Source organism: Myotis daubentonii, chromosome 1, assembly GCF_963259705.1.
Source record: "Myotis daubentonii chromosome 1, mMyoDau2.1, whole genome shotgun sequence".
NCBI lineage: Eukaryota > Metazoa > Chordata > Mammalia > Chiroptera > Vespertilionidae > Myotis > Myotis daubentonii.
The window spans coordinates 54,292,207-54,318,153 of record NC_081840.1 but is presented as its reverse complement, the minus strand read 5'-3'; the positions used below and the strand labels follow the sequence as shown (position 1 = coordinate 54,318,153).

Sequence of the window (25,947 nt, the reverse complement as noted above, 5' to 3'; positions counted from 1 at the left end):
ATCCTCACCACCACTCACTTTGTCTTTTGATTGTAATCATCCTAATGTATGTGAAGTGATATCTCATTGTGGCTTTGATTTGAATGGCTACAGTATCTTTACTAAAAAAAAAAAAAAAAAAAAAAAATCCATTCTCTGGCACTTGATATATGACAACTAAACTGATTAATGCATCCTTTTCAAAAGGAGGATCAAATTCAATTTAACTTGTTGTTACCAGTAGATAGAGGATTATATTAGTTGGCTATAATAGGATTATGTATTCCTACCCATTGTCATGTGACTTGTGAATCCTGTGGGAAGTCTATGTATCTGCCCTTGACTTTGGGCTTGACCACATGGCATGCTCTAAACCAGGGGTGGGCAAACTTTTTGACTCGAGGACCACAATGGGTACTTAAACTGGACACAGAATAAGGAGCTGCGGCCGTGTTTCCCTACGTTGCCATGTTAACACTGCTGCTGGTGAAGGAGCGGAGGGGAGAGCAAGAGAACCCTCCGCTCTCTCAAAAGCCCACTAAACTATTAAGTGTGTTGATTAAATCAATGTATGCATGGATAATTTTCATTTTGTACATTTTGGATTGTTTGGATGCCAGAAACCAATTCCAGCATGTTCAGCAGGGCTGAATCATCTGGAGTGGCAATGGCATTTCCCCAAACCTGAATAGGATACATTAAATTGATTGTTGGCTGCCAGACAGCTCAGGGCATCTTAATCTACACGTTATTGCTTCCTACTGGCCAAACACCTGAACAGCCATAGGCTAATGTTTCCATTCTGACAATGCCTCTGTATAGGAAAACCTGACCCTTTGAAGTGTATATCTCTGCCTCGCCTCAGGACAAGTTGTGTTAATAAAAAGCATGGGGTCCTGAGATGAGGAGACCTTAGAACTTAGATCTTAGTTTCCTTTAAACTAGGCTCCTCTGACCCCCAAATGCCTTTCAAAATTATGCTTCGTCTCTGGACTCCTATTTAATCTATGCACAGCCTTCTCCAGATTGCTGTACCCTTCTTAATGCTGGAACAAGAACCCCGGCACTTGGAGTCTTTAATGAACTTACAACTTTTATAATTCTTTCTTCACTTACTGTTTTTTTAAATTACCCGTACTATCTATTCAACTTAGATTAAGCTATAGTGAATTTACTTTTTAAGAAAAAGAAATCAATAATAAAAATGAGTTTATTTTTTAAAAATGAATTCAGTTTTAAAACACTTTGTAAAACCCTAAAGACTCCACACACACAAAAAAAACCCCTACTAAATTTAATAAATTAATTCAGCTATGTAGCAGGATACAAAATTAACACCCAAAAATTGATGGCATTTTTATACACCAATAATGAATTCTCAGGAAGAGAAACTAAAAAACCAATCCCATTTACTATTGCAAAAAAGAAAAATTAAGATTCTTAGGAATAAACTTAACCAAGGAGGTAAAAGACGCGTATTCAGAAAACTACAGGATGTTGAAAAAGTGACAGAAGAAGATATAAGTGGAAGAATATACTGTGTTCATGGATTGCTAGAATTAACATCATTAAAATATCCATACTACCCCAAGCAATCTATAGATTCAATGCAATCTCTATATTTCATAGATCTAGAACAAATACTCCAGAACATTACATGGAAACAAAAAAGACCACAAATAACTGCAGAAATCTTGAGAAAGAAAAACAACGTTGGAAGAATCACAATACCAGATATCAAATTATACTACAAAGCCACCGTGATCAAAACAGCCTGAATAGATAGTACCTGTTCAATGGAACAGAACAGAGACCCCAGAAATGGACCCAAGCCATTATGCTCCATTAATATTTCACAAAGGAGGCAAGAGCATACCATGGAGTCAAGATAGTCTCTTCAATAAATGGTGTTGGAAAAACTGGACAGATATATGCAAAAAAAAAAAAAAACTAGATTACCAACTTACACCATACACAAGAATAAACTCAAAATGGATAAAAGACTTAAATGTAAGTCATGAAACCATAAAAATCCTAGAAGAAACTATAGGCAGCAAAATCTCAGACATCTCATAGCAATATGTTTGTGGATACATCCCTAGGGCAAAGGAAACTAAGGAGAAAATAAACAAATGGGACATCATCAAACTAAAAAGCTTCTGCACAGCAAAAGAAACCACCTACAAAACAAAAAGGGAGCCAACTGTATGAGCGAACATATTTGGCAATGATACATCTGATAAAGGGTTAACACCCAAAATATATAAGGAACTCATACAACTTAACAAAAGAAAGACAAACAACCCAATTAAAAAATGGGCAAAGGACCTAAAGAGACACTTCTCCAAAGGGAACATACAGATGGCCAAGGGACATATAAAAAAAACTAGAGGCCCCATGCACAAAATTCACACATGGGATGGGGGAGGGTGTCCCTCAGCCTGGCCTGCAATCCGGGACCCCTCAGGGGATGTCCAACTGACGGTTTAGGCCATATCCCTATATATGGTCTTATACAGGGTGGCAAATATGACATCTATTTAACCTGCTAAGCAAATTTGCATTAACCTTGGTGGCTAGGGAAGAATTAATTTGTTATGAAGCTATTATTCATATAGCTAAAGGGCGTTTTGAGATTGCTAAGAACGGATACGATTTTTTTGTTTTTTGTTTATGTTTTCTTGTATTTTTTTTTTGATACTACTTTTTAAATATATTTTTATTGATTTTAGAAAGGAAGAGAGAGAAAGATATCAATAATGAGAGAGAATCATACATTGATTGCCTCCTGCACTCCCCCTACTAGGGATCAAACCCACAACCCGGGCATGTGCCCTTGATTAGGAATCGAACCTGTGACCTCCTGGTTCATAGGTCAATGTTCAACCACTGAGTCATGCTGACCAGGCTGGCTACTACTTTTAAGTTATTATTCTTAAACTTGTATTTTCAGTGAGAGCTACAAATGTGATCACATGTGTACAAAGTGCTTTTAAAAAATCTGATAGTTGAAAGTATTACATATGTCCCCTTTCTCCCCCCACTGACCCCTGCTAGAGCCCCCCCACCCCACCCCAAGCCTTCACCACCCTATTGTCTATGTCATGCATATATATTGTCTATATATGCATACAAGTTCTTTGATTGATCTCTTCCCACCCACCCACCCTTCCCTCTGAGATTCGACAGTCTGTTCCATACTTCTGTGTCACTGGATCTATTTTGTTCATCAGTCTATTTTGTTAAATTAGATTCCACATATGAGATATGTGATACTTGTCTTTCTCTGACTGGCTTATTTCACTTAGCATAATACTCTCCAGGTCCCTCCATGCTATCTCAAAGGGTAAAAGATCCTTCTTTTTTACTGCTGCATATCCCATGGTGTAAATGTACCACAGCTTTTTTATCCACTCATCTACTGATGGACACTTGGGCTGTTTCCAGATCTTAGTTATTGTAAATTGTGTTGCTATAAACATACGGCTGCATATATTCTTTCTGATTGGTGTTTCGGGTTTCTTAGGATATATTCCTAAAAGTGGGATTGCTGGGTCAAATGACAGTTATGTATTTAATTTTTTGAGGAAACTCTATACTGTTTTCCATAATGGCTGCACCAGTCTGCATTCCTACCAGCAGTGCACTAGGGTTCCCTTTTTTCCACATCCTTGCCAGCACTTGTCATTTGTTGATTACTTCATGGTAGCCATTTGGACAGGTGTGAGATGGTGCCTCATTGTCGTTTTAATTTGCATCTCTCTGATGATCAGTGACTTGGAGCATACATAATAATAAAAGCATAATATGCTAATTAGACTGCACAGCCGACCGACCTTCAGACATCATCCTGGATGTCTTTCCGGATGAAACCACGGTGGTGGGGACTGAGGCAGAGGTGATTAGTGGTGATCAGGCAGGCAGGCAAGCGGTTAGGAGCCAGTGGTCCCAGATTGCGAGAGGGATGTCCAACTGACGGTTTAGGCCCGATCCCACGCAGGGGTTGTGGGCTTGGTCTCCAGTAGGGAGCCTGCAGGAGACAGCTCATAGATCAATGATTCTCTCTCATTATTAATGTTTCTATCTCTCCCTCTCTCTTCTTCTCTGAAATCAATAAAAACATTTTTTTTAAAAAAAAGACATTCTGCCTGCGGTGGATAACTGGATTCACTTCATCTACAAACACTGCTGTAAATACCACTCCCAGCTATTTTATAAAATATAATATTTCTAGGAAATAAAATATCCCTTCCAATATTCATTTTTACTTAAAAAGGAAATTATTTACCTGTCCCAATGAAAAGAAATAAGATGGCAAATAAAAGTACAGTAAACATTAAGATTGACAGTACTAGTTTTAAAAATTATCATCTATGATTTATTTATGTTTAAAATGTACTTCAGAAGTTTTTATGAGACTATTTATAGTCAACATATCATTTCAATGGAACTTTAAGCAATTACAGTTCAACTTGCTGTAGTATTAACTTTTCTTCTTTTCTGATTCCTCTGCCAATTTCAACTTTTCTTTTAATTCCTTCTGATCTCTGGAATACTGTTCAAATACTGGTTGAAAAATATATATCCCTCCAGCAATTCCAAGGATGCCAGCAAAAAGCGCTTGTGGAAGAGTCACTCTCCCAAACATGTTTTTTAACAAATGCTACACGGTACAAAGATGGTTTTGAAAAACTCCACTCCACTCAGGAAATCTCTTCAGATCTGTGTACAAAGAAAATGGAAAACAAAGCAATTAGTACAAGATACTTTTTAAAGAGTTCAAGTCACTAGTTTGTTCCAGAGTGAACAGTGTTTCCTCATAATATGTAAATACTACTTATTGATTTAACTAAAATAGGAATACATATATTTAGGGAGTATGGAAAATGAGCATTAGGGGATGGTGTAAAAGCTAAATCCTATTACAGAATGTTCTCAATGGATAATTTAAAAGGGCAGAAGTGAGACAAGGTTGAGCCATATTCTTTATGCCTTTATAAGGCATACCAGTCTGATCTGGAAGTAGGAGACAGAGTAATGTTACTTTTCATTATTATCCCATCTTTACTATCATATTTTTGGCAATATGTATTATTAAATACAATGGTCTTTTAAAACAGGCTAAAAATTGTATGAATTTTCTTTGATGCTTTATTAAGTAGAAGCAAACATCAAATCTAAATCATTTGCCATTCATTTTTGACAAAAATATAACAGAGATTGGATGGTTTTACTTCTAACAACAGAGGAGGTAAGACTCTAGCACTTCTTGGGAAAGTTATATTCCTTGCTGACATCTTAGTCTCGGGAGAAACTAGGTAGGTGTTTATGAATAAGGAAAGCAGAGTAAAAGTTTTACATATTCCCATTATTATAACAATATTTCATAGCCTCCTAGACCAACCCTGAAGGTCACAAAAACCATTAATGGCAAAAATGATACAAAAAACTAGCTTGCCCTTAATATCACTAAAATGTAATATAAACTAACCTGGGAAAGAAAAACCTGTTTTCTCCTGGACTCTACCATTAACTAGATAAATGACAACGTCACCAATCATACTTTGGATCAATGTCTGCTAAGTGTGAGGAAAAAAAAAAAGAAGAAGAAGAAGAAGCCATTTGCTCTTTGGAAAGTCGATAATGACCCTTCTGCCACCAGCTGGCTAACTGACCCTGACCAAGTCATTTTACCTTTTTGAACCTCATTTTCCATATCCATGCAACACGCTAAGTCATCTTTACCTTGCCTATTCCGTTCAACAAATAGTTATTGTGTGATCACCCAGACAGTGAAATGCTGCATAAACACGTTTATAATTACCATTTCAGGCATACCTCGGAGATATTGCAGATGTGGTTCCAGGCCACCGCAATAAAGGGACTATTACAATAAAGCAAGTCACACAAAGCTTTTGGTGTCCCAGTGCGTGTAAAAGTTGTATACACTATACTGAAGTCCAGTAAGTGTAAGTGTGCAAAAAAGAAACAAGATACATACCTTAATTAAAAAATACTTTATTGCTAAAAAAAAAAAAAAAATGCTAACCGTCATCTGACCCTGCAGCGAGTCGTAACCTTTTTGCTGGTGGAGGGTCCTGCTTGGAAGTTGATGGCTGCTGACTGCGCAGGGCGGTGGCTGCTAGAGTCTGGGGCGGTCGGAGCCATTTCTCAAAATGCGTGAGCAGGGAGGTCTGCTGCTGGGACTGCCTCTTCCTTTCGCGAAGGATTTCCCTGTAGCACGCGATGCTGTTGGACAGCATTCTGCCCGCAGCAGAACTTCTTTCAAAATTGGAGTCAATCCTCTCAAATCCTGCCGCGGCCTTGTCCACTAAGTTGATGTAATACTCTAAATCCTTCGTTGTCATTTCCACAATCTTCACCGCGTCTTCCCCGGGAGTAGGCTCCATCTCAAGGAGCCACTTCCTCTGCTCATCCACGAGAAGCAGCGCCTCGTCGGCCGCTAAGACGCCGGCGGCCCCACCTTGGGCGTGTAGGTTCGGGAACCGGCTTCTCTCCTTGAACCTCTTGAACCAGCCTCTGCTGGCTTCGAACTTCTCTTCCGCGGCCCCGGCTCCCCTGGCGGCCTTCATGGAGTTGAAGAGCGTGAGGGCCTTGCTCTGGATCAGGCTCTGGCTCAAGGGGATGTTGTGGCTGGCCTGGTCCTCCATCCAGACCACGAGGACCTTCTCCATGTCGGCGATCAGGCTGTTGCGCTTCCGGATCATGCGCGTGTTCAGCGGCGTGGCGCTCTCCCGCTCCTTCAGGAACTTCTCCTTGGCATTCACCACCTGGCTCACCGTTTGGCGCAGGAGCCCCAGCTTCCGGCCGATCTCGGCCTTCGACAGGCCCTCCTCGCTCAGCTTGATCATTTCCAGCTTCTGATTTAAGGTGAGAGACGTGCGACTCTTCCTTTCGCCTGGACACTTAGGGGCCATTGCCGGCTTACCCGCTGGCCCAGTTCCGATGTCGCTGTACTTCAGGGAGTAGGAAGTCGGGCGGGAGGAGAGGGAGCCCGCGGATGCAAAGCCTGGCTGTGGAGCAGCCAGAACACAAACATGTATCTACTAAGCTCGAAGTTCTGTGAGTTTAGTTCTCAGCGCCCCGAAATAATTACAATCGTAACATTGAAGATCACTGATCACAGATCCCCGTAACAAATAAAACAACAATGAAAAAGTTTAGACTATTTCGAGTTACCAAAACGTGACACACAGACACAAAGTGAGCAAATGCTGTTAGAAAAATGGCGCTGGTAGACTTGCTCTTCACGGGGTTGCCAGAAACCTTCAAGTTGTAAAAAACCCAAAAAAGCAAAAAAGCCCGCAATATCTGCGAGGCGCAATAAAGCAGAGCGCAACGACACGAAGTATGCCTGTGCGCCTCCCATTACCCTTCAGATGTCTGCCCCGCTCGCTCCTCTCCCAGCCACTGACCCCGCCTCCCGCCTGTCCGCGCAGAGGCGAGGTCCGACCATTATTCCAGCGGGTTCTCGGTCCCCGGCGCACAGGTCACCAAACCCCAGGCGGCAGCAGCCCGGGCGGAAGGAAGTGCCTCCGGGAAAGTGTGGGCAGCCCTCGGCCAAGTTTAGCCACCGGGCCCAAACCTGCAGCACCCGGCGGCGAAGCCACTGCCCGGCGGAGTTGGCGAAAGTCGCCCTTTCCCGGCTCCCTCTGCGCCCGCCCGGACGGCAGCTCGCCGAGGCCAAACTTAGTGCGCCCCGAAGCGGCGCGCGCTCCCCTACCTCGCGCCGGAAGGGGGCCCGGGTCCTGCAGCACCTGCGGGATGGAGCGGGAGCCCGGCGACGGCAGCCTCTTCTTCCGCGGCCTCCAGAACCGCTCCCGCGAGAAGGTGAAGCTGCGGAAGAGAAAGTCGGCCTTGTACCTCAGCCCCCAGGAGAGCGCCCGGCGCCGCGGTGAGTGCGGGGGGAGGCCGGCCGGCGCGGGGAAGGGGGCGGGGGCGGAACCCGGCCTCGGAGCGAGGGCTCCGCCTGCTGGGGCGGGGGCAGGAAGTCCTGACCTAGTGCGCTCGCCGCGGGATCCTGGACCCCGGTCCTGCGGGACGGAAGGCCGCCCTCCCCGCCGGGGGAGTGCGTGGGCATGGCGAGGCCAGCCTGTTAGAGAGGGCACCGGCCCCCGCAGCCTCGAGGGGCTGGCTCCCGGAGTGCGACCAGGTCCCGCCCGCCTTAGTTCATTTACCGCCTTTGCCTTCTCTGCCTTCTCGGGTCAGGATGACATGGCAGGAAAAATCACCCCAGCAAGTTGGGGGGGGGGTGTAATATAAAGATGGACTTCCCATACATTCAGGGCACTAAATTCAAATTTTTTTAAAAAAAAATGCTCTGGCCCTGGCCCGTGTTGCTCAGTTGGTTGGAGCGCCCGCCCGTACACTGAAAGGCGGTGGGATTGATTCCCTGTCAGGGCGCTTGCTCTGGTTGCGGGTTCCATTGCCTTGGGGAGGGGGTGGGGCAGGGGCGCTGTAAGGGAAGCAACCAATCGAGGTTTCTCTCGCATTGATATTTCTACACACACCCCTCCGCCCTCCCTCTCCCTCCCTCCCTCTCTAAAATCAATGAACACATCCTCTGGTGAGGATTTTTTAAAAACCATTTTAAACCCTCTATTCAGCCTATCGGCTCCATCTATGGCTAAGAGCAGGGTGTTGGAGTCAGCAGACAGACCTGCTTTGGAATCAATCCTGTTTAGTCATTTGCAACTTTTTTGACTTTAGACAAGGCAATTTATTTCCGAGCCTCAGTTTCCTCATTTGTAAAATGGGCTAATATCTACCCCGTGGCATTGTTTTGAGGATTAAATGAGATAGTGCATGAGAAGGGATAAACTCGGGGCCTGGCATTTGTAAGCGCCACTAGTGCTCTTTAAAAATGCACAGATCGCCCAGCGGGCATGCTCAGTGGTTGAGCCTGGATCTGTGAACCATGAGGTCAGGTCTGGGCTCCACCCCCAGTGGGGGACCTGATCAGTGATTCTCTCTCATTATTGATGTTTCTATTTCTCCCTCCCTCCCTCCCTCCCTCTCTGAAATCAATAAAAAATATATTTTTTTTAAATGTACAGATCATTTTATAAGCTACTGTTCGGCACCTATTACAGAGTTGTTTCCTAAGTTAGTAATTTGTTAGTTGGTTTCTTTCTTTACATACATATATAGGATAATCTACCTAAGGCCTTAGTTAACCCAGTCTCTTTTTCCATATTTTCTCCTTGTACAGTAAGTTTCGAGGAACATTGGTTAAATGACAGGAGTGGTGAATCACCCCGTGGTGCTGGGAGAGTAGTGTGGAGGCGTCAGGGTTCACCGCTGTGCCTCACCAGCCTGCGCGAGGGGCCCCGCCAGAGCAGCAGATCTTAGTTCTGCAAGCGGAACTTGCCTGACTTTTGCGCCACAGTTACCTGTTTTGTTTTTCAGGTCTTCTTGGTGAGAACATTTATCTGGTCTTGTTTACCATAGCATTACGAATATGTAACTGCTTTTTAGTCCAGACAAGTTTTGTTCCAGATGAGTACTGGCAGTCTCTTGAAGTTGCACATCATATGGTTTTCAAATATCCTTTGTATTTTCTTGTCCAGATTGGAAATGTGTATTCAGTTCATCTTGGGAATTGTGTTACTTTCTGTTAATACATTTTCAGTCAATCCTCTATATTTTCTCCAAATAATTTTAATTTATCAAAGTATGCCATTATTTTATGCTAATATTTCATCTGTATATTTACTTGATGTTAATGTACATGACTTCACCTTTAGCATATATTTCCACAGTGCTCAGAACTGTGGAGAAAATATATGAACTAAAAAAACACATTCCTGCCTTGAAGAAGTTAAGAGTTTTGTTGGCCAATTGCATATTTAATTTAAATATCTAGTATAAAATGCTGTGTTTTAAAGCTGCTGTGTTAAAAAATAAAACAGTTTTATATATGGAAGTGAAAATTGGTTTTGTTTCAGTGCTTTTTAAAATTAGTCCTTAATATTACTAATTATGGTTATTTGACCTGGGAATGGACAGAAAGATTGAGGGGTTACACTTACCCCTTAATCTTTGCAAGCATGTACAAGATTCTGCATCTTTTGGGGAATGATAGTGTTCAGTTGCTGGTAAGTTTAAATAAAAGTAATCAAAATAGTTCTCAAATGTAGATTATTCCATCCTTTTTATTTTTTTAATGTATCTTGTTGAAAGTATTACAGTTGTTTCCTTTTCCCCCCCATTTACCGCCTCCACCCTGCCCCTACCCTCCCATTCCATTCTTTTTTAAAGGTTAGTCTATATTAACTAAATGGTATTATTGGTATCATGAAGTTCATTTTTAAAAGGCTATTCTGACCATTTCTGGGAAGCACAGGGTTCCAAAGACATGCTGTGTCTGATGTAGCTCTTCAGTATGCACTAAAATACAAGACTGAGCATGAAAGTGTCCTGCTGGGAGCAATCCTGTTAAGATTTTCAGAATGATTACATTATATATTAATTATTTAGATCCTTCATAAAGAGTCACTTGGGAGCAGGTTGTATCTTGTTTTTTTTAACTTGTGAGCTGAAGACCATGTTATATGAGCTTATGAAGATTACATATAAACACACTAAGAATTGTGTTGTAATTAAAACTTAGACAAAATCAATTTGACAAAAATTTAATGATATGCACAATCATTGTGCTACATTGTAATTAGGCCTCAATAGTAAATAGGGTTGTAATTCCTGGAACATGAATTTCTGGAGTTATTTGCCAGGAGAGGATACAAAGGAAGAACTAAGAGAACACAAGTTTCTCTGACCTCATTGTCAAGATCCTTTAAGCTATCATCAAGTTGGCCTCAGCACTTGGGGTCTTCCCATTTTCTGTTAGGGAAGTACCCCAGAATTCCAAAGGCAGTCCAAATCCTGAGGGTTTTTTTTAAAGCCTGAAAGACATTGAGGTTCTTGGATTTAAAAAAATTAAAGGCAGGATTATACCCTTCCCTTTGCAATGATATTTGATTCCCCATTATTAAGAAACAAGGATCAGACCTATGTTTCTCATGGAACTATCCTGAACGGTAGCAGAGTTTCACCGACATGGGTAGAACTTAGGAGCTGTGAATTCTCTTTTCTTCTCTCAGGGCCAACCAATTTTTCATTTTTAAAGATTTGATTGATTTTTAGAGAGAGAGAGGGAGAGAGAAACATGGGTGTGAGATTGGCTGCCTCCTGCACAACCCACCAAGGATCAAGCCTGCAACCCAGGCAAGTACCCCGACAACCAACTGAGCCACACTGGCCCGGGCAAAATCTACCTTCTTTTAAATTTAAGATTTCTATATGACAACCCATGACAACTGATCATGCAGGGTATCCATTAAGTCTGGATATACATGATGTCATCAAGGAAATCTTATATCTCAGGAATAGGTTTTATTATCAATGAAGGGGTCTTCAAGAAAACTTTCTCTTCCTCCAAGCCCTGTTCACTGTAGCTGGCCCACTTGGCCATTTTGTGATTAAGAGGAAACCTCCCCTGGCCCCCATCCCCACCCCACACTACCACCTCTGCCAAAAAAGCACCTGGTGAAATTCCAGGAGGAGAAAATTAGGATGCGATCATCAGTCATTCATACTCTCATATTGATTATTCTAAATAAGGGTGATATAATTTTGAACTAGAAGGGGTCAGAGAAGTGAAGTACATAGATCAAGGTCACAGCATGTTTAAAGCAGAGCTAAAACTAGGTCCAAGGTCTACTTATTCACAGCCTAATGCTCTTTACAGATCGCTGTCTTTAAACTGCATGAGGTGTATGCACAAAATGAGGGATGACTTAGCACTGCACTGTCTGATATGGTAGCCACTAATCACATGCAGTTATTAAATATTTGTGACTAGTCCAAACTGAGGAGTGCTATAAGTATAAAGTACATACTGGATGTCCAAGACCTAGTATAAAATAATATAAAATACTTGTAATATTTTATATTGATTAAAATGTTGAAATGATGATATTTTAGATAAATTGGGTTAAATAAAGTAACTAAAATTCATTTTACTTGCTTGTGATATTTTACTTTGTGTGGTTCACATTCTATTTCTGCTGGACAGTTAGTGCTGGCTTAGAACATATGAGAAGAGGGATAAGAAAGGAGACCTGATGGGTACCACAGCAGGGCTTTGAGTAGTCAGAAGATGGTGAAGGGCATTTGGCTCCTGGAGCTTAAGGGAGGAATTAGGAGCTTAAAGAACAGGAGTATAGAATGGTAAGCTGCCAACCCTGGCCTCGTCCTCAAGATTTACCCCTGTCATGTTTTCTCCTCTTTGCCCCACACCGCTACTTTGTATTTTCCAGAAACCATATGAAAGTATTACTTAATTCTTTTCCGGTCCTTAGCATAACCTGGAAAGTGATGGTATCTTAACTGTCTGGAAATACTGCTAATAGAAATTTACATCTCCACTTATTTTTGTATTGAGCTAAAATCTACCTTTTATTTTTCATTTTTAAAGATTTGATTGATTTTTAGAGAGAGAGAGGGAGAGAGAGAAACATGGGTGTGAGATTGGCTGCCTCCTGCACAACCCCACCAACGATCAAGCCTGCATCCCAGGCCATGTACCCCGACAACCAACTTAGCCACATTGGCCAGGGCAAAATCTACCTTCTTTTAAATTTAAGATTTCTATATGACAACCCTTCAAAAAGTTTTATTTATCCAGGATAAACAACTCTAGTTCTGAACCTCATAATCAAATAATGTCCTCTAAACATCTTCTAATTAATATCCATCTGAAAATGTGGATCTCCAAACTGAGCCCAATATTGAAAGCTAGGGTAACTAGTTCAAAATAGTATAGTGAGACCATTACTTCATAAATATTCTTCTTCTCTCAGGGCACAAAGATTCTTTTAGTTTTTTAGTGGCTACCTCACACTGTTGGCTCATTAAGTTTGTAGCCAAATTGAGTTTTCAAATGAACTACTTTCAGGCCCAGGAGGTGAGAATGAAGCTTATAGATCTCTATGCAGGGTAAATAGAAGGTATGTAATAAGTGCCCTTTACTGTATTTTATAGGGCACAGTTTAAGTGAAATTATGAAGTACAGCATACTTGTAACTCTAAGATTTACACGTTCATTTATAGGTTATTGGCAAAGAAAAGGAATACAAAGCTAAAGTGTTAGATGCCACTGACAACTGAAAGTTAAGCAACTCTAATTACAATGTAAAGTTAATGAAGTTTGAGCCAACAAAAATACAAATCTACATGTTTTTAAAAACATTTTTTAACAAATCATTAATTATGCTTTACAGCAGTGTTATTTTGATAATGATAATTATGACACATTTAAAAAAACTCTTAAGATGCTAATGTATAGCATTAGAATTACTATCTTTAATTGTTATACTACAGGGGTGGCAAAAGTAGGTTTACAGTTGTTCGTATGGAAAATCCTATATAATAAAAGCCTAATATGCAAATTGACTAAACAGTGGAATTACTGGTCGCTATGATGCGCACTGACCACCAGGGGGCAGACGTTCAGTGCAGGAGCTGCCCCCTAGTGGTCAGTGCACTCCCACAGGGGGAGCACCGCTCAGCCAGAAGCTGGCTCAAGCCTGGCGAGCACAGCAGCAGTGGCTGGAGCTTCTCCTGCTTATGCTGCAGCGCTAAGGAGCAGCCAGCTGAGTGGTAAGGAGCAGCGAGCAGGCAGGAGTAAGGAGTGAGGGCTCCCAGACTGCTAGAGGGTGCAGGCCGGGCTGAGAGGACACCCCCTCCCCCGCACGAATTTCATGTGTTGGGCCTCTAGTAATAATTAAAGAATTAACTTTGGGTTTCACGTACTCACAACTGTAAACCTACTTTTGCCAACCCCTATACAATATATTTACTTTTTAGTTTAAATTTGCTCTTTAATGTTATCTGAATATTATTTTATTATTTATATTGCAAGATGGGGAAACAATGTAACTTAATAGTTAAGAGCACAGGCTTTGGAGTCAGGGAGACTGGGTTTGAATCCTGGCTTTCACACTAACTAGCTGTACAGCCTTGAGAAAATTACCTAACCTCTCTGTGTCTCAGTTTTGTCATTTATAAAACAGTATCAATTTCATAGGATTGTTAGGAAGACTGAATGAGCTGTTACATATAAAATATATACTTAAGCCCTAGCCAGTTTAGTTCAGTGGACAGAGTGTGGGCCTGTGGACCAAAGGGTCCTGATTCGATCCCGGTCAAGGGCACGTACGTACCTCGGTTGTAGGCTCCTCCCCAGCCCGGGTCCTGGTCAGGGCTTGTACAGGAGGCAACCAATCAGTATGTCTCTCTCACATCGATGTTTCTTCTGTCTTTCCCTCTTTCTTCCACTCTCCTTAAAAATCAATGGAAAAATATCCTCAGGTGAGGATTAACAAAAATAAAAATTTAAAAAATTTAAAAATTAAATTAAATATATACTTAATATGATACCTTGCATACAGTACTGTATAAGTTTTATTAAAAATTATGTATTGTTATGCTAATGAAAATAACTAGATATGCTTCTAAAATAGAACCTTAACACGAAATGGTTTGTTGGCTATTTAAATTAAAATTTGTGTGTGTGTGTGCGTGTGTGTGTGTGTGTGTGTAGTGATAGTTGGATTAGCTTGTTGATTTCTTATGATAATTCAGTGTGAACCAACAGATGTTTTTCTTTTCTTTTCTTTTTTTAATTAATGAAGATTTGGATTCCTAGACTTGCCCAAGCACTTCTGTCTGCTATAGCCGACTTGAGGCTTTACTCATTAATGAAGCAACTAGAAAATCAGCAAGTAGCAAGATGGGTGGTAAGTCCTCAACACTTTAGAAACTATATGCCAGTTATTTTCATTCCTGTGAGCATAAACAATATCGATTCCAAAACCAGTTTCAGAAGATAATTCATACAATTTTATAGAGTACTTCCATAATTAAGAACAGTAAAATGCGAATGGCACACACCATCTCTCTTCTGATGGGACTCGAGGTGGTGGAAGTCACTGATGCCCTCAAACCCTGTGAGGGGATGAACCTAGGACAGTGATGGCGAACCTTTTGAGCTCAGCGTGTCAGCATTTTGAAAAACCCTAACTTAACTCTGGTGCCATGTCACATATAGAAATATTTTGATATTTGCAACCATAGAAAAACAAAGACTTATATTTTTGATATTTATTTTATATATTTAAATGCCATTTAACAAAGAAAAATCAACCTCATGGATGGAACTGGAGAGCATTATGCTAAGTGAAATAAGCCAGTCAATGAAGGAAAAATACCACATGATCTCACTCATTCATGGATAATAGAGACCATTATAAATTTTTGAACAATAATAGATACAGAGGCAGAGCTGCCTCAAACAGATTGTCAAACTGCAGCGGGAAGGCCGGGGAGGGTGGGTGCAGGAGGTAGGGGGGGTAAGAGATCAACCAAAGGACTTGTATGCATGCATATAAGCATAACCAATGGACATAAGACACCGGGGGATAGGGGAGGCTAGGGGACTGTCTAGGGCGGGGGGAAAAAATGGACACATATGTAATACCCTATGTAATACTTTAAGCAATAAAAAAAAAAAACAAAAAAAAAAGAAAAATCAACCAAAAAAATGAGTTCGCGTGTCATAGGTTCACCATCACTGACCTAGGATGTCTCCTCTGGAAGCACCTTCATTCCTCCCAACTGTCAGAGTCCTTGCCTCACCAGTAGGAATAGTTCTAAATCACTGCCTACCTCACAAGTTGCCTCAGCCTTTTACAACCCTGTCCACTATTCCTCCACCTACCTGAGACTCAGCCTGGGAAATGCCTTTTCATTAAAGCACTGGTCCAGCTTTGGTTAGTGTTTAATAAAAACAGCTGGACTCTGTAAGGGAGAGGATGTGGAGTAGAAGGCTGTCTTGTCATTTAGCTTATTTCACAGTGGGGAGATAGATTCCTGATCTCCCATTCAAACCTTGAATGGATTTTCCCTGAAGCCATATCCTGAAGAGTGATCGGATGCTGTAGTATTGTTATTTCATTTTGGCTCTTTCCTAAATTAAGTAAGCTTATTTGAGCCGCCTAGAAATCTTACTACCTTTTTTGCATTGTTTTTATTGGCAAGTTTGTTCCAAATTCCAAGGTACCAATTAACCAACACAATTCTAGAAAATAATCTAAATATATAAAAGGCTAATGTGCTAAGTGTCTGCCTGTCCAACTGGTGCTATGATGTGCACTGACCACCAGGGGGCAGACGCTCAACACAGGAGCTGCTGTGATGTGCACTGGCACTGAGGACCTGGCGCCCACAAAGCAACACTTGGCTTCCCCCAAGTGGCACACATTCCCTGCCCCCATCCTGGAGCGACAGCCCACCAAATCACAGCCAGTGCTGCCGAGACCCCATGGTGCAAAATGCGGCCCACAGCCCAACCCAGCCCTGAACGGTCACAGTGGGCACTGGGTAATGATGTCACATAGCAACGCCTGGCTTCCTCTCCCTAGCGATGACTAGTCTCCGTGGAGTTTCTTCGCCCAGGAACCCGACTTGCTTTATAGCCTGGTGCAAACTTTTTACACTTTAACCAAATGTCTGTGAAGCGTTTTCCCATGCCTCACCTCCTTTGATCCTCACAGAAGTCCTGGAGTAGGTAGATAGGAGACTTGGTGGAATCCTATTTTCTTCTCATTAGCCAGAAAACAGAGATTGAGAAAGTTTAGAAACTTGACCCAACTGAAAAGAAGAAAGAAATGGTGGACCTTGAAAATGACTTCAGGTTTTCTCACTGCGCAGAATATAGTCAAACACTGCTATAGTTAAGTATTTTACCCTTTGTTCTCTCTGCATGATCTACAGTAATATGCTTCTTGTTGATATTTACTGCTGTGTTGCTGACAATTACTTGAAAGGGAAGTTGAGGTGCTTCACTGGGCTGGAGAAAGTTTAGCTAAATCAGAAAGCAGGCCTAATTAAGCAAGCTTATTTTTTATATATATATATACATATATACATATACATATACATATATATATATATATATATATATATATATATACATATATATATCTCCTATCTAATAAAAGAGAAACATGGTAATTAGCGTAAGACCCATTGGCTAATTAGCCCGATATTCAAATTAACTGCCAACAAAGATGGCGGCTAATTTGCATACGTAGGCTCCAAGTGGCAGAGCGAAGCCTGGTGAGGATGCAGGCTTCTGCCTCAGCCTGCTGGTGGAGGGCCTCTGGGCCTGCTTGGTCAGCGCTGCTGGGGGGGATGGAGGAGCAGAGACAGCCCGCAGGGGGGCCAGCACCCAGAAGCCCCAAGCCCCGCCTGGGCAGTGGGGTCAGAGTAGCAGAGACACAGCCCACAGGGGGGCCGGCACCCAGCAGCCCCAAGCCCAGCCTCCACGGTGGGGTTGGGGGAGCAGAGACACAGCCCACAGGGGTCCTGGTAGCCAGAAACCCCAAGCCCCGCCTGGGCAGTGGGGTTGGGGAACAGAGACACAGCCCACAGGGGTCCTGGTAGCCAGAAACCCCAAGCCCCGCCTGGGCAGTGGGGTTGGGGAACAGAGACACAGCCCACAGGGGGGCGGGCACCCAGCAGCCCCAAGCCCCGCCTCAGCGCTGGGGTTGGGGGAGCAGAGACACAGGCCGCAGGGGGGCGGGCACCCAGCAGTCTCAAGCCCCACCTCGCCGCTGGGTTCAGAGGAGCAGAGACACATCCTGCAGGGGGGGCAGCACCCAGCAGGCCCAAGCCCCGTGGCTGAGGAGGCTCTGGGGCTGCTGGGGACGCTGGGGACGCTGGGGCCAGAGGAGCAGAGACACAAGCCTGCAGCGGGGCCCAGCACCCAGCAACCCCAAGCCCCGCCTTGACGCTGGGGTTGGAGGAGCAGAGACACAGCCCTCAGGGTGACCTGCACCCAGCAGCCTCAAGCCCCACCTCGGTGCTGGGGTCAGAGGAGCACAGACACAGCCTGCAGGGGGGCCGGCACCCAGCAGCCCCTAACCCCAAGGCCGCAGAGGCGCTGGGGCCACTGGGGCTGCAGCAGAGACACAAACTGGCAGGAAACCTGTGGAAAGGGAGATAAACTATCATAACTTTATCTCCCTTTCCACAAGATGAGAAAACTGACCCCGATTATTTAGTGATATGGCCCACACCTTTCTACAAGCACAGGGTATGTTATGATCACTCCCAGGAAGTGATCAGAATACTGGTCAGAATACTGTTTCCAGGGAATAACACTACTGTGGCAAATTATCTAAGAGAGGAAACAAGCTTTTGTTGGGTTTATTCTGAAGGTCAGAGAACAGACCACCCCAACATATGCCATGTTGTTATATTGACGAGCTTGACCTGCAGATGCTTGAAAAACAGCAAATGCAAGGAGAGGTTTTCACTGAAGTCTCCTGATCTGCCTAAAATCGGACCCCGCAAAAGGTTCCCTTGATGGGAAAAGTGCCATCAGCCAGTGAAGACTGACTCCTGTCACAGGACAGGAGACTAGAAGTTGACATCACATCCAAACTTTGTTACAAACTATCTCCCCCACCCCCATTCATCTTTCCTAAAAATCATGTACTCTCCTCTAAGAGGCCTACATATCCTATCCCCTTTCCCTAGAAAGAAGGTATTTAAATCTGGATTCTAAGCCTCTTTGGGAAGTTATTCATTTTTCCCTGGGATCTCCCACATATACACGAGGTACACATGTTAATGAATTTTGGTTTTTCTCTTGGTAATCTGTCTTTCATTACAAGGGCCTCCGCTAAGAACTCAGAAGGGTAGAGGAAAACTATTTTTCCTCCTCCATAATTCTATCTTGGGAAATCAAGTCCTGGGCTGAACAGTGAGTTTGGCTCAAGTGCCAAGCAGTCCCGGCTGAGGGGAGGGGAACCTTCTAGGGGAAGATCAATGATACTGGCATCAAAGTAGGACAGAGGGCACATGCATGGTTGCTGGTGGGAGTTTAAAGTGATTCAACATTTTTGGAGGATGATTTGGCAAAATCGATAGAATGTTCAAGGTACATCCAAGAGTCTTCTAGGAATCTCATCTGCTGAGATAAAGCACGAGTGCATAAGCCCTGGTCAGGACCCAGGATGCTACTGCAGGCTCTCCTTCCATGATGGGAAAACCTGCTAACAACCTGCATTTTTAGGCAAGGTGGCATCTATACTAATAAAAAGGTAATATGCTAATTAGACTGAACATCTTCCAGATGAGGTTCCGGACGTCCTTCCGGACAAAGCCATGGTGGCAGGGCTGAGGCAGAGGCGGTTAGAGGTGATCAGGCAGGCAGGGGAGAGCAGTTAGGAGGATCAGGCCAGCAGGGGAGAGCAGTTAGGGGGATCAGGTCAGCAGGCAGGTGAGCAGTTAGGTGCCAGCAGCCCTGAGGGGTCCCGGATTGGAGAGGGTGCAGGCCAGGCTGAGGAACTCCCCGCTCCCATGCACAAATTAGGGGCAATCAGGCAGGCATGCAGGTGAGTGGTTAGGAGACAGCGGTCCAGGATTGTGAAAGGGATGTCCAACTGCCAGTTTAGACCTGATCCCGGCAGTCGGACATCCTGGGATCAGGCCTAAACCAGTAGTCGACATCTCCCAAAGGGTCTGAGATTGGAGAGGGTGCAGGCTGGGCTGAGGGACACTCTCCTCCCGTGCATGAATTTCGTGCACCGGGCCTCTAGTATATATATAAAAGGCTAAGTTGACTCACGCATGCGTGATACAGATAAAGCTCTAGCTGGCGCCAATCGCACGCATGTGTTTCCATCTGTCATTGTCGATTGTGAATTTGGTTGACACTTCTATTATAGAGAAAGGGCGAATGGCTATATTAAAATATTTCTTCTAATTAATTTCCTTTCAGTGTGCACGAATCTGTACCCCGAGCCACTAGTTTATTATAAGTATTAATAAATGTTAAGAATGTATTAAATATTAACAGGACATATTTCTTCAGGTAGCATGTTGATTTGCATTAAGAAGACAGATTGGTTTAGCAGATGAGCCCTTGCTAACTGATTCCAGGATAAAGACAGTCTCTGTGTTGTGCCTTTACACACCGCCAAAGGCTCAGCCTACAGTGGCAGAGGCACCAGGCCTTTGATCGCCTTCCTCCAAAGTAGCAGCACTAGTTTCATCTAGTTTAGGAAAGGCCTTTAGCTCCACAAAAATTGGAAACAATTTTAAAAGGCTTTATTTGAAAAGATAGGAAGTTAGTACACCTTTTAACACCCTTGCATCAACTAACAAGCTTCTTTTAAGATGGTTGTTTTGTAGACTTAATGTTGCTTCTGTTTGCATATTCTTTCAAAAACTGGTTTACTAATTTAATCAATTTTCAAGTTAAAAGTTAATGATATCTCCTGACAGGTTTTTTCTCATCTATGTTTTCTTAATTTTTCATCAAGAAATAGGGCAACATTCCAAACCAAGATCAATAAAAACAGTCAATTTACTTGTCAGTATTATAAGACAATTTGAGGAATACTGATTAGGACAATATAATTATGAATCTCAATTCTCTATAAACTATACCATCAAAGAATCTGTGTTTTTGTCTTTTATTAGTGGGAAGTGAGATTTAAATAAAATGCAATGCCATAAAAATGTATTTGAAGGTATAAACTTAACTTTAACAAATATAGATCTAATATCACAGATGTGTATTTGATATAAATTCTTAGAAACAATGTTTGGTCAGGCCTACTTTTAACATTACTTCCCTTTTGATGTGGTTTTTTGCAGCATTTAGACTTGCTTGCTATTTTCCATAGAAGATAACACTAACTAAGCTTTTTTATTTCCCCCTGCATGTATGTTTGCTCATAATTGTTCTTAGTTTTTTTGCCAGTTATGCTCTTGGTTCACATGGTATTGCTGTACCAGAACTCTTACAAACACCATGGAAACTGTTCTCACTGTAATTGCTCTTTTCTACTACCCTTTGGAAGGTTCAAAGTCTATGAACAGGTGAGATATATTGCTGTTAATACAAGATTCTAAAGCATGCTTTTGAAAAAATCTTAAATATCAACACATTGTAATGTCCAGTGGACCCCTAATGTTTATGAAGGTTATTAGACCCACAAATTTTCAATTGATAACATTTATTATAGCAGGAAACAGATATACTTAAAGTGGTAATTAAGAGGAGGTTAATAGAAAGACCGTTTACAAAGGTGTAGACAATGTTTAGAAAAGTCAATAAGGGGATACCATAGTGCACCAGAACTAGTCTCTGCAGGAAGTTTCTATTACCCCCTGACCCCAAGGAGCAAGGAGAGGAAATGTTACGTAACTGAAACTTTGAGAGGGCCCCAACCGGAGACAGGCACAGCTAGCCATTAGCCATTGCAAGGAGAGAGCTGGGAGAATAAAATACCATGACTTAACTCTTCTGTCCTCCAATTAGCCAAAGCCAATTAAAAAGCAAAATAGCCCATTGATAGAGTCCATACAGGTCAGCCTCCCTGCACATGGAGTAGGTGAAGCGTGGAGGAAAACAGGTCTAGAAGGGCAACTAGAAAATATATGGACCTAATTTGGGTATATGCATAGAAACTAGGGAAGCAAATGCCAGCCAAGGGAACAACGTGACCAAAAGCATAAAGCCGTAAAGGGGCGTCATTGTAGTCTGGGCAGCTTGTCCAGAGGAGCTAATGTGTGGTAGGATGCATGGGAGAAGAGCAGAGTAAGGGGTGAAGCTAAAAGGGGACTTTGCCCTTCTCCAGAATTGGAACTCTATTCTATAGGTTGTAGAAGCCCTTGGAGGCTTTTGAGAAGCATGGCATAATCATATCTGATTTAGAAAGAATTCTCTTGTAGTAGCTAAATTATACTGAGGATATAATGAAAGGGAGAAAGCCAGAAATTGAGTCTGGTTAAGAAGCCAGTGTCCCTTTGCATATTAAAAGGTGGTTGCAAGGATGACATTAAGCAAGATCATTTCTGCATTAGACTCTTGACTGAAAGAATAGGCATTCAGTTAAATTATCTATATGATGAGAACTTTATCACAAGGCAAAAAGTGAAAATAAAGAAAATAGGCATCGTAGGCTTGTGGCCAGGCCTAGAAGAAAATTACAGAATATCTTAGCCACACAAATGAATTAGAAGGTTATGCAGAATGCAAGGTAGTTTTGAGGAATGGGCTGTTTTCTTATGCCTTTACAGCCCAGCCTATGAATCCCTGTTTTAGGGATCCATCATTTTGAGGCTTAGCCATTCTCTCTGCTTCTATTCTCATTACCAACTGCCCCATTTCCTGTGTATCTCACATTCACTTTGAGAGACTCTGATTAGGTTTGTTAAATGTCATTGTCCCTATTTGGACATAGCTTTCACACTGGCCAGCCTTAGATTGGCTGCCTGATTCAGTCAGGAGAGTCATGGTGTATAAACGACCACTATCTAAGCATTCGTTCCATGACAGGTACTATTCCTGGCTTGACATTAAATAAAATTTTTCAAACTCCTTTAAAAATGCAAGTATTATAAATGAAAGATTTAAGGGTGGTATGAGAATATTTCAGCATTGATTTCTATTAAAGTGTATAGCATAGGACCTATTGCAAAGTAAGTGCTCAATAAGTATTAATGATAACAATGATGTTGTTATTAAGTAAAGGAATATTTCTGGGCAATAAAAAAAAACACAAGACGATGATGACTATGAAAAGATTCCAGGCAAATGACAGGACTTGATGTGAAATGATGGCAGTGGGAATGGGAGAGAAACAAAGTGGATGTAAAGATGAGAAGTTGCTATTTAAGGAGACTGAGAAATTGAGTGATACTATTAATTTACATACTAGACACTGACCTGTTTTAGGGAAGGTTATGAGGCTTATTTGAGACACTTTGATTTTGAAGGCCACTAAGCTATCTGTGTAGAAATATTCAGAAAGGAGTAAGGTTAGGACTAGATTAAATTATCCATAATCTCCTTTCGCTACTCATTGAAAGAAGTCCTAATAGTAAAAATCCACGTTTCTATCCATGATCATATAGGTTTTATAGCAGGCTTTTATCAGTTATATATTTTTCAGTTGGATAAAATTAGCAGCTTACTTTCAAAACAAAATCATATGGACTCAGAAACCCCTCATGCCTTGGCTGGTTTGGCTCAGTGGATAGAGCATCAGCCTGAGGACTGAAGGGTCCCAGGTTCAATTCCAGTCAAGGCGTGTACCTCGGTTGCAGGCTCAGTCCCCAGCCTGGTTGGGGTTGTGTGGGAGGCAACCAATCAATGTGTCTCTCTCAAATTGATATTTCTTTCTCTATGTCTCTCTCCCTTCCCTTCCACTCTCTCTAGAAATCAATGGGAAAATACCCTCGGGTGAGGATTAACAAAAAAAGAAGCCCATCATAGCCTAAATAATCCTAATGTTCCTTTAAATGCATTTGATTTCTTTCTTAGAAAATGGTTTTGTGTGACTTTTATATCCTTATGAGAGATTTGATCATTTTTCTCATCAGGAAAGCAACTGGCAGAGTTGTATGGCTAAAAGCTAGTACACCTGTCAGCAACACAACCAACATTAAAACATAAAATAATTGCTTATTTCAAAATACTAGAATTGGGATATTAGAGCTGGAAAAGGCATAGATTTTAACCTCTTTTTATGGATGAGAAAAATTAAGAGCCAGAAAGTATACATAACTTTCCTAAGTTCATATAGCTGTTTATACCAAAAGGAAAATGCTCTCATTTAAAGAAAAAAGGTGATATCACAGAACTTATAAACTCACTTCTAGTTGTCTTGACAATACATTTTCCTTGTTTACAGTGTCAAGTACTCATCCCTGGTGGCACTTGCCTTCGTAATTCGCCCCACAGCAGTCATTCCATGGATACCTTTGCTCTTCAGACATTTCTGGCAAGCACAGAGAAAGCTTGATCTTATTCTACATCAGTTTTTACCTGTTGGGTAAGTATTGCTACAATCCATCTATTAATTTTAATAACCTGCAAATTATATATTGCAAATAAGATTTTATATCTTTGAGTCAATTATGATATCTTCTTATGTCAATGAGAATTGTCAGACCAAGGAAACAGAATTATTTCCAAATTTATATTGTAATACTTATGATTCTGATTAACTATAAGTATTTTAATTTGCTTAAATGAATAATAATCTTTGCAATTTTTCTTAGAACTTTCCTGTACTTTATTTCCTAAATATTTCTCAGACACCTTTTAGGAGATACTTGATTCTTTTACATTTGTACAGGGCTGTGTGATTTATAATGGCATTCTCATATTACCTCATGATTTTCAAAATTCTTAGATCTAGGCAAGTGTAGGTGTTTTTGTTTTGTGGAAGAAACACGGGGTTGGCAAATTAAAAATGCATTAACCAGCCCTAGCTGGTTTGGCTTAGTGGATAGAGCATCGGCCTGCAGACTGGAATCCTGGGTTCAATTCCAGTCAAGGCTCAATCCCCAGCCCTGGTTGGGCACGAGAGGGAGGCACCCAAGCGACGTTTCTCTCTCACTCCCCTTCCACTCTCTCTAAAACTCAATGGAAAAAATATTCTCAGGTGATAATTAACAACAAAAAGTTAGGATAGTAGTCAGCCTTTGGGATGGGAGTGGAGATTGACTGGTTGGAGGGATGAGGGGGCCTACTGATGCTCTGTATTTTGCTCTCTATGACAGTTACACAGTCGTGTTCATATAGAGATGGCTCACAAAGCCTTATTCTCATAGTGTACTTTTCTGTATATACGTTTGTAAGTAGGCAGCCTCTGAGATTGCCCCCACTAATCCCATCCTCTGATATTAATGCTCTTGTATAACACTCTTGTCTTGAGCAGGAGGTAGACATTTTGACTTAATTCTAACAAACAGAAATGGCAGAAGGGTGTCCCTCCCACGATTGGGTTATAAATATTGACTGTGGCTTCCATCTTGGGTACCCGTCTCACTCTCTCAGCTGGCTCATGCTGGGGAAAGCCACTTGAGGCAGTCTTAAGGAGGGGGGGGTCACATGTGGGAGCCTGAGCTCTGCCAACAACCATGTGAGTGAGCTTGGAAGCAAATCTCTCCATTACCCCCTATCAAGCCTTTAGATGAAATTATACTCCTAGCCAACACCTTGAGAGCCCTTGAGCCAGAAGCACCCAGCTAAGCTGTACCTGACTGGATACTTGACTCAAAGAAACTGTGAGATAATAAATGTTCATAGTTTTAAGTTGCCAAGTTTTGGGGTAACTTGTTATTCAGCAGTAGATCATGCAGTGTTTATTACTTTTTAAAACCTTGTTTAAATGCAGCTTATGTAATGAAAGATCTTTGAAAATGTGTAAATCCATATTCAGTATGTGAAACTAAAACATTTTTAAAGTGGTTTTTTGGAAATGGCCTTGATATATGGCATTTGCAAAGCCATATGCCAATATGGATTTTCAGTGAGTTCAGAATATTAATCATCCCTTTTGTTTTTCAGATTTGTCACTTTGAGTTGGTCTCTGATAATTGATCGTATATTTTTTGGTCAAGTAAGTCAAATATATTAAACTATTTTCATTCTAACCATTTATTACACTAAAAGTTCAACCTGATTTTTTAATTCATGAATATTTGGGAACATTTAAATGATATGGGTTACATTAAAAAAAAAAAAAAAGACTGCTACCATATACCTTTGGTTCAATTTGTTATGCTTTCTATATAACAGAATTGTGTATTCCTAATTGAAGTTCAAGAGAGTCCAAGGTATTTTTGTCAGGTTTGGAGCAATAAAAGTTTGATTTATTAAAATTATTTTAGTTGTCTTCAAGGTAATCATTCAAAATTCAAATTAACCAGAATATTCTTCAAGCATTTGGTTTGACATTTTAATCTCACAACTGTAGGTTTTTTCTAAGTTCCCTGTTTTTAAGTCACTTATGGGCTCTGGAATTAGATTGCCACAGTTTGAAGCCTAGTGCCCTCATTAGCCTTGTGAACTCG

The 25,947-nt window shown here is 41.7% G+C and overlaps 2 protein-coding genes across 12 annotated transcripts in view; one reads left to right on the top strand and one right to left on the bottom strand.

Annotated features, from left to right (window-relative positions):
• Positions 1-4,331: 4,331 nt before the first annotated feature.
• On the bottom strand, positions 4,332-7,864 carry PIGBOS1 (PIGB opposite strand 1). Of its 8 annotated transcripts, none has more exons than XM_059700561.1 (2): positions 7,724-7,864; positions 4,332-4,701 (listed from the first exon to the last, which is right to left on the bottom strand). In XM_059700561.1, exon 2 carries the CDS (start codon positions 4,625-4,627, stop codon positions 4,463-4,465), a length of 165 nt encoding a protein of 54 aa, XP_059556544.1. In that variant the 5' UTR covers positions 4,628-4,701; positions 7,724-7,864; the 3' UTR covers positions 4,332-4,462. The 8 variants fall into 8 exon arrangements, with proteins under 8 accessions (XP_059556544.1, XP_059556583.1, XP_059556554.1 ...); XM_059700600.1 differs by lacking the exon at positions 7,724-7,864 and adding an exon at positions 7,454-7,591; XM_059700571.1 differs by lacking the exon at positions 7,724-7,864 and adding an exon at positions 7,416-7,556.
• Positions 7,351-25,947, top strand: part of PIGB (phosphatidylinositol glycan anchor biosynthesis class B) — a 30,367-nt gene continuing 11,770 nt past the window's right edge. For 2 of the 4 annotated variants that reach the window (XM_059700496.1, XM_059700527.1), the window contains exons 1-7: positions 7,351-8,152; positions 9,409-9,544; positions 9,980-10,097; positions 14,697-14,801; positions 20,828-20,958; positions 23,778-23,918; positions 25,442-25,493. In XM_059700496.1, the coding sequence (XP_059556479.1) occupies positions 7,351-8,152; positions 9,409-9,544; positions 9,980-10,097; positions 14,697-14,801; positions 20,828-20,958; positions 23,778-23,918; positions 25,442-25,493 (1,485 nt within the window). The remainder of the gene's footprint in view (positions 8,153-9,408; positions 9,545-9,979; positions 10,098-14,696; positions 14,802-20,827; positions 20,959-23,777; positions 23,919-25,441; positions 25,494-25,947) is intronic. The other 2 variants (XM_059700517.1, XM_059700507.1) reach the window with 2 other exon arrangements.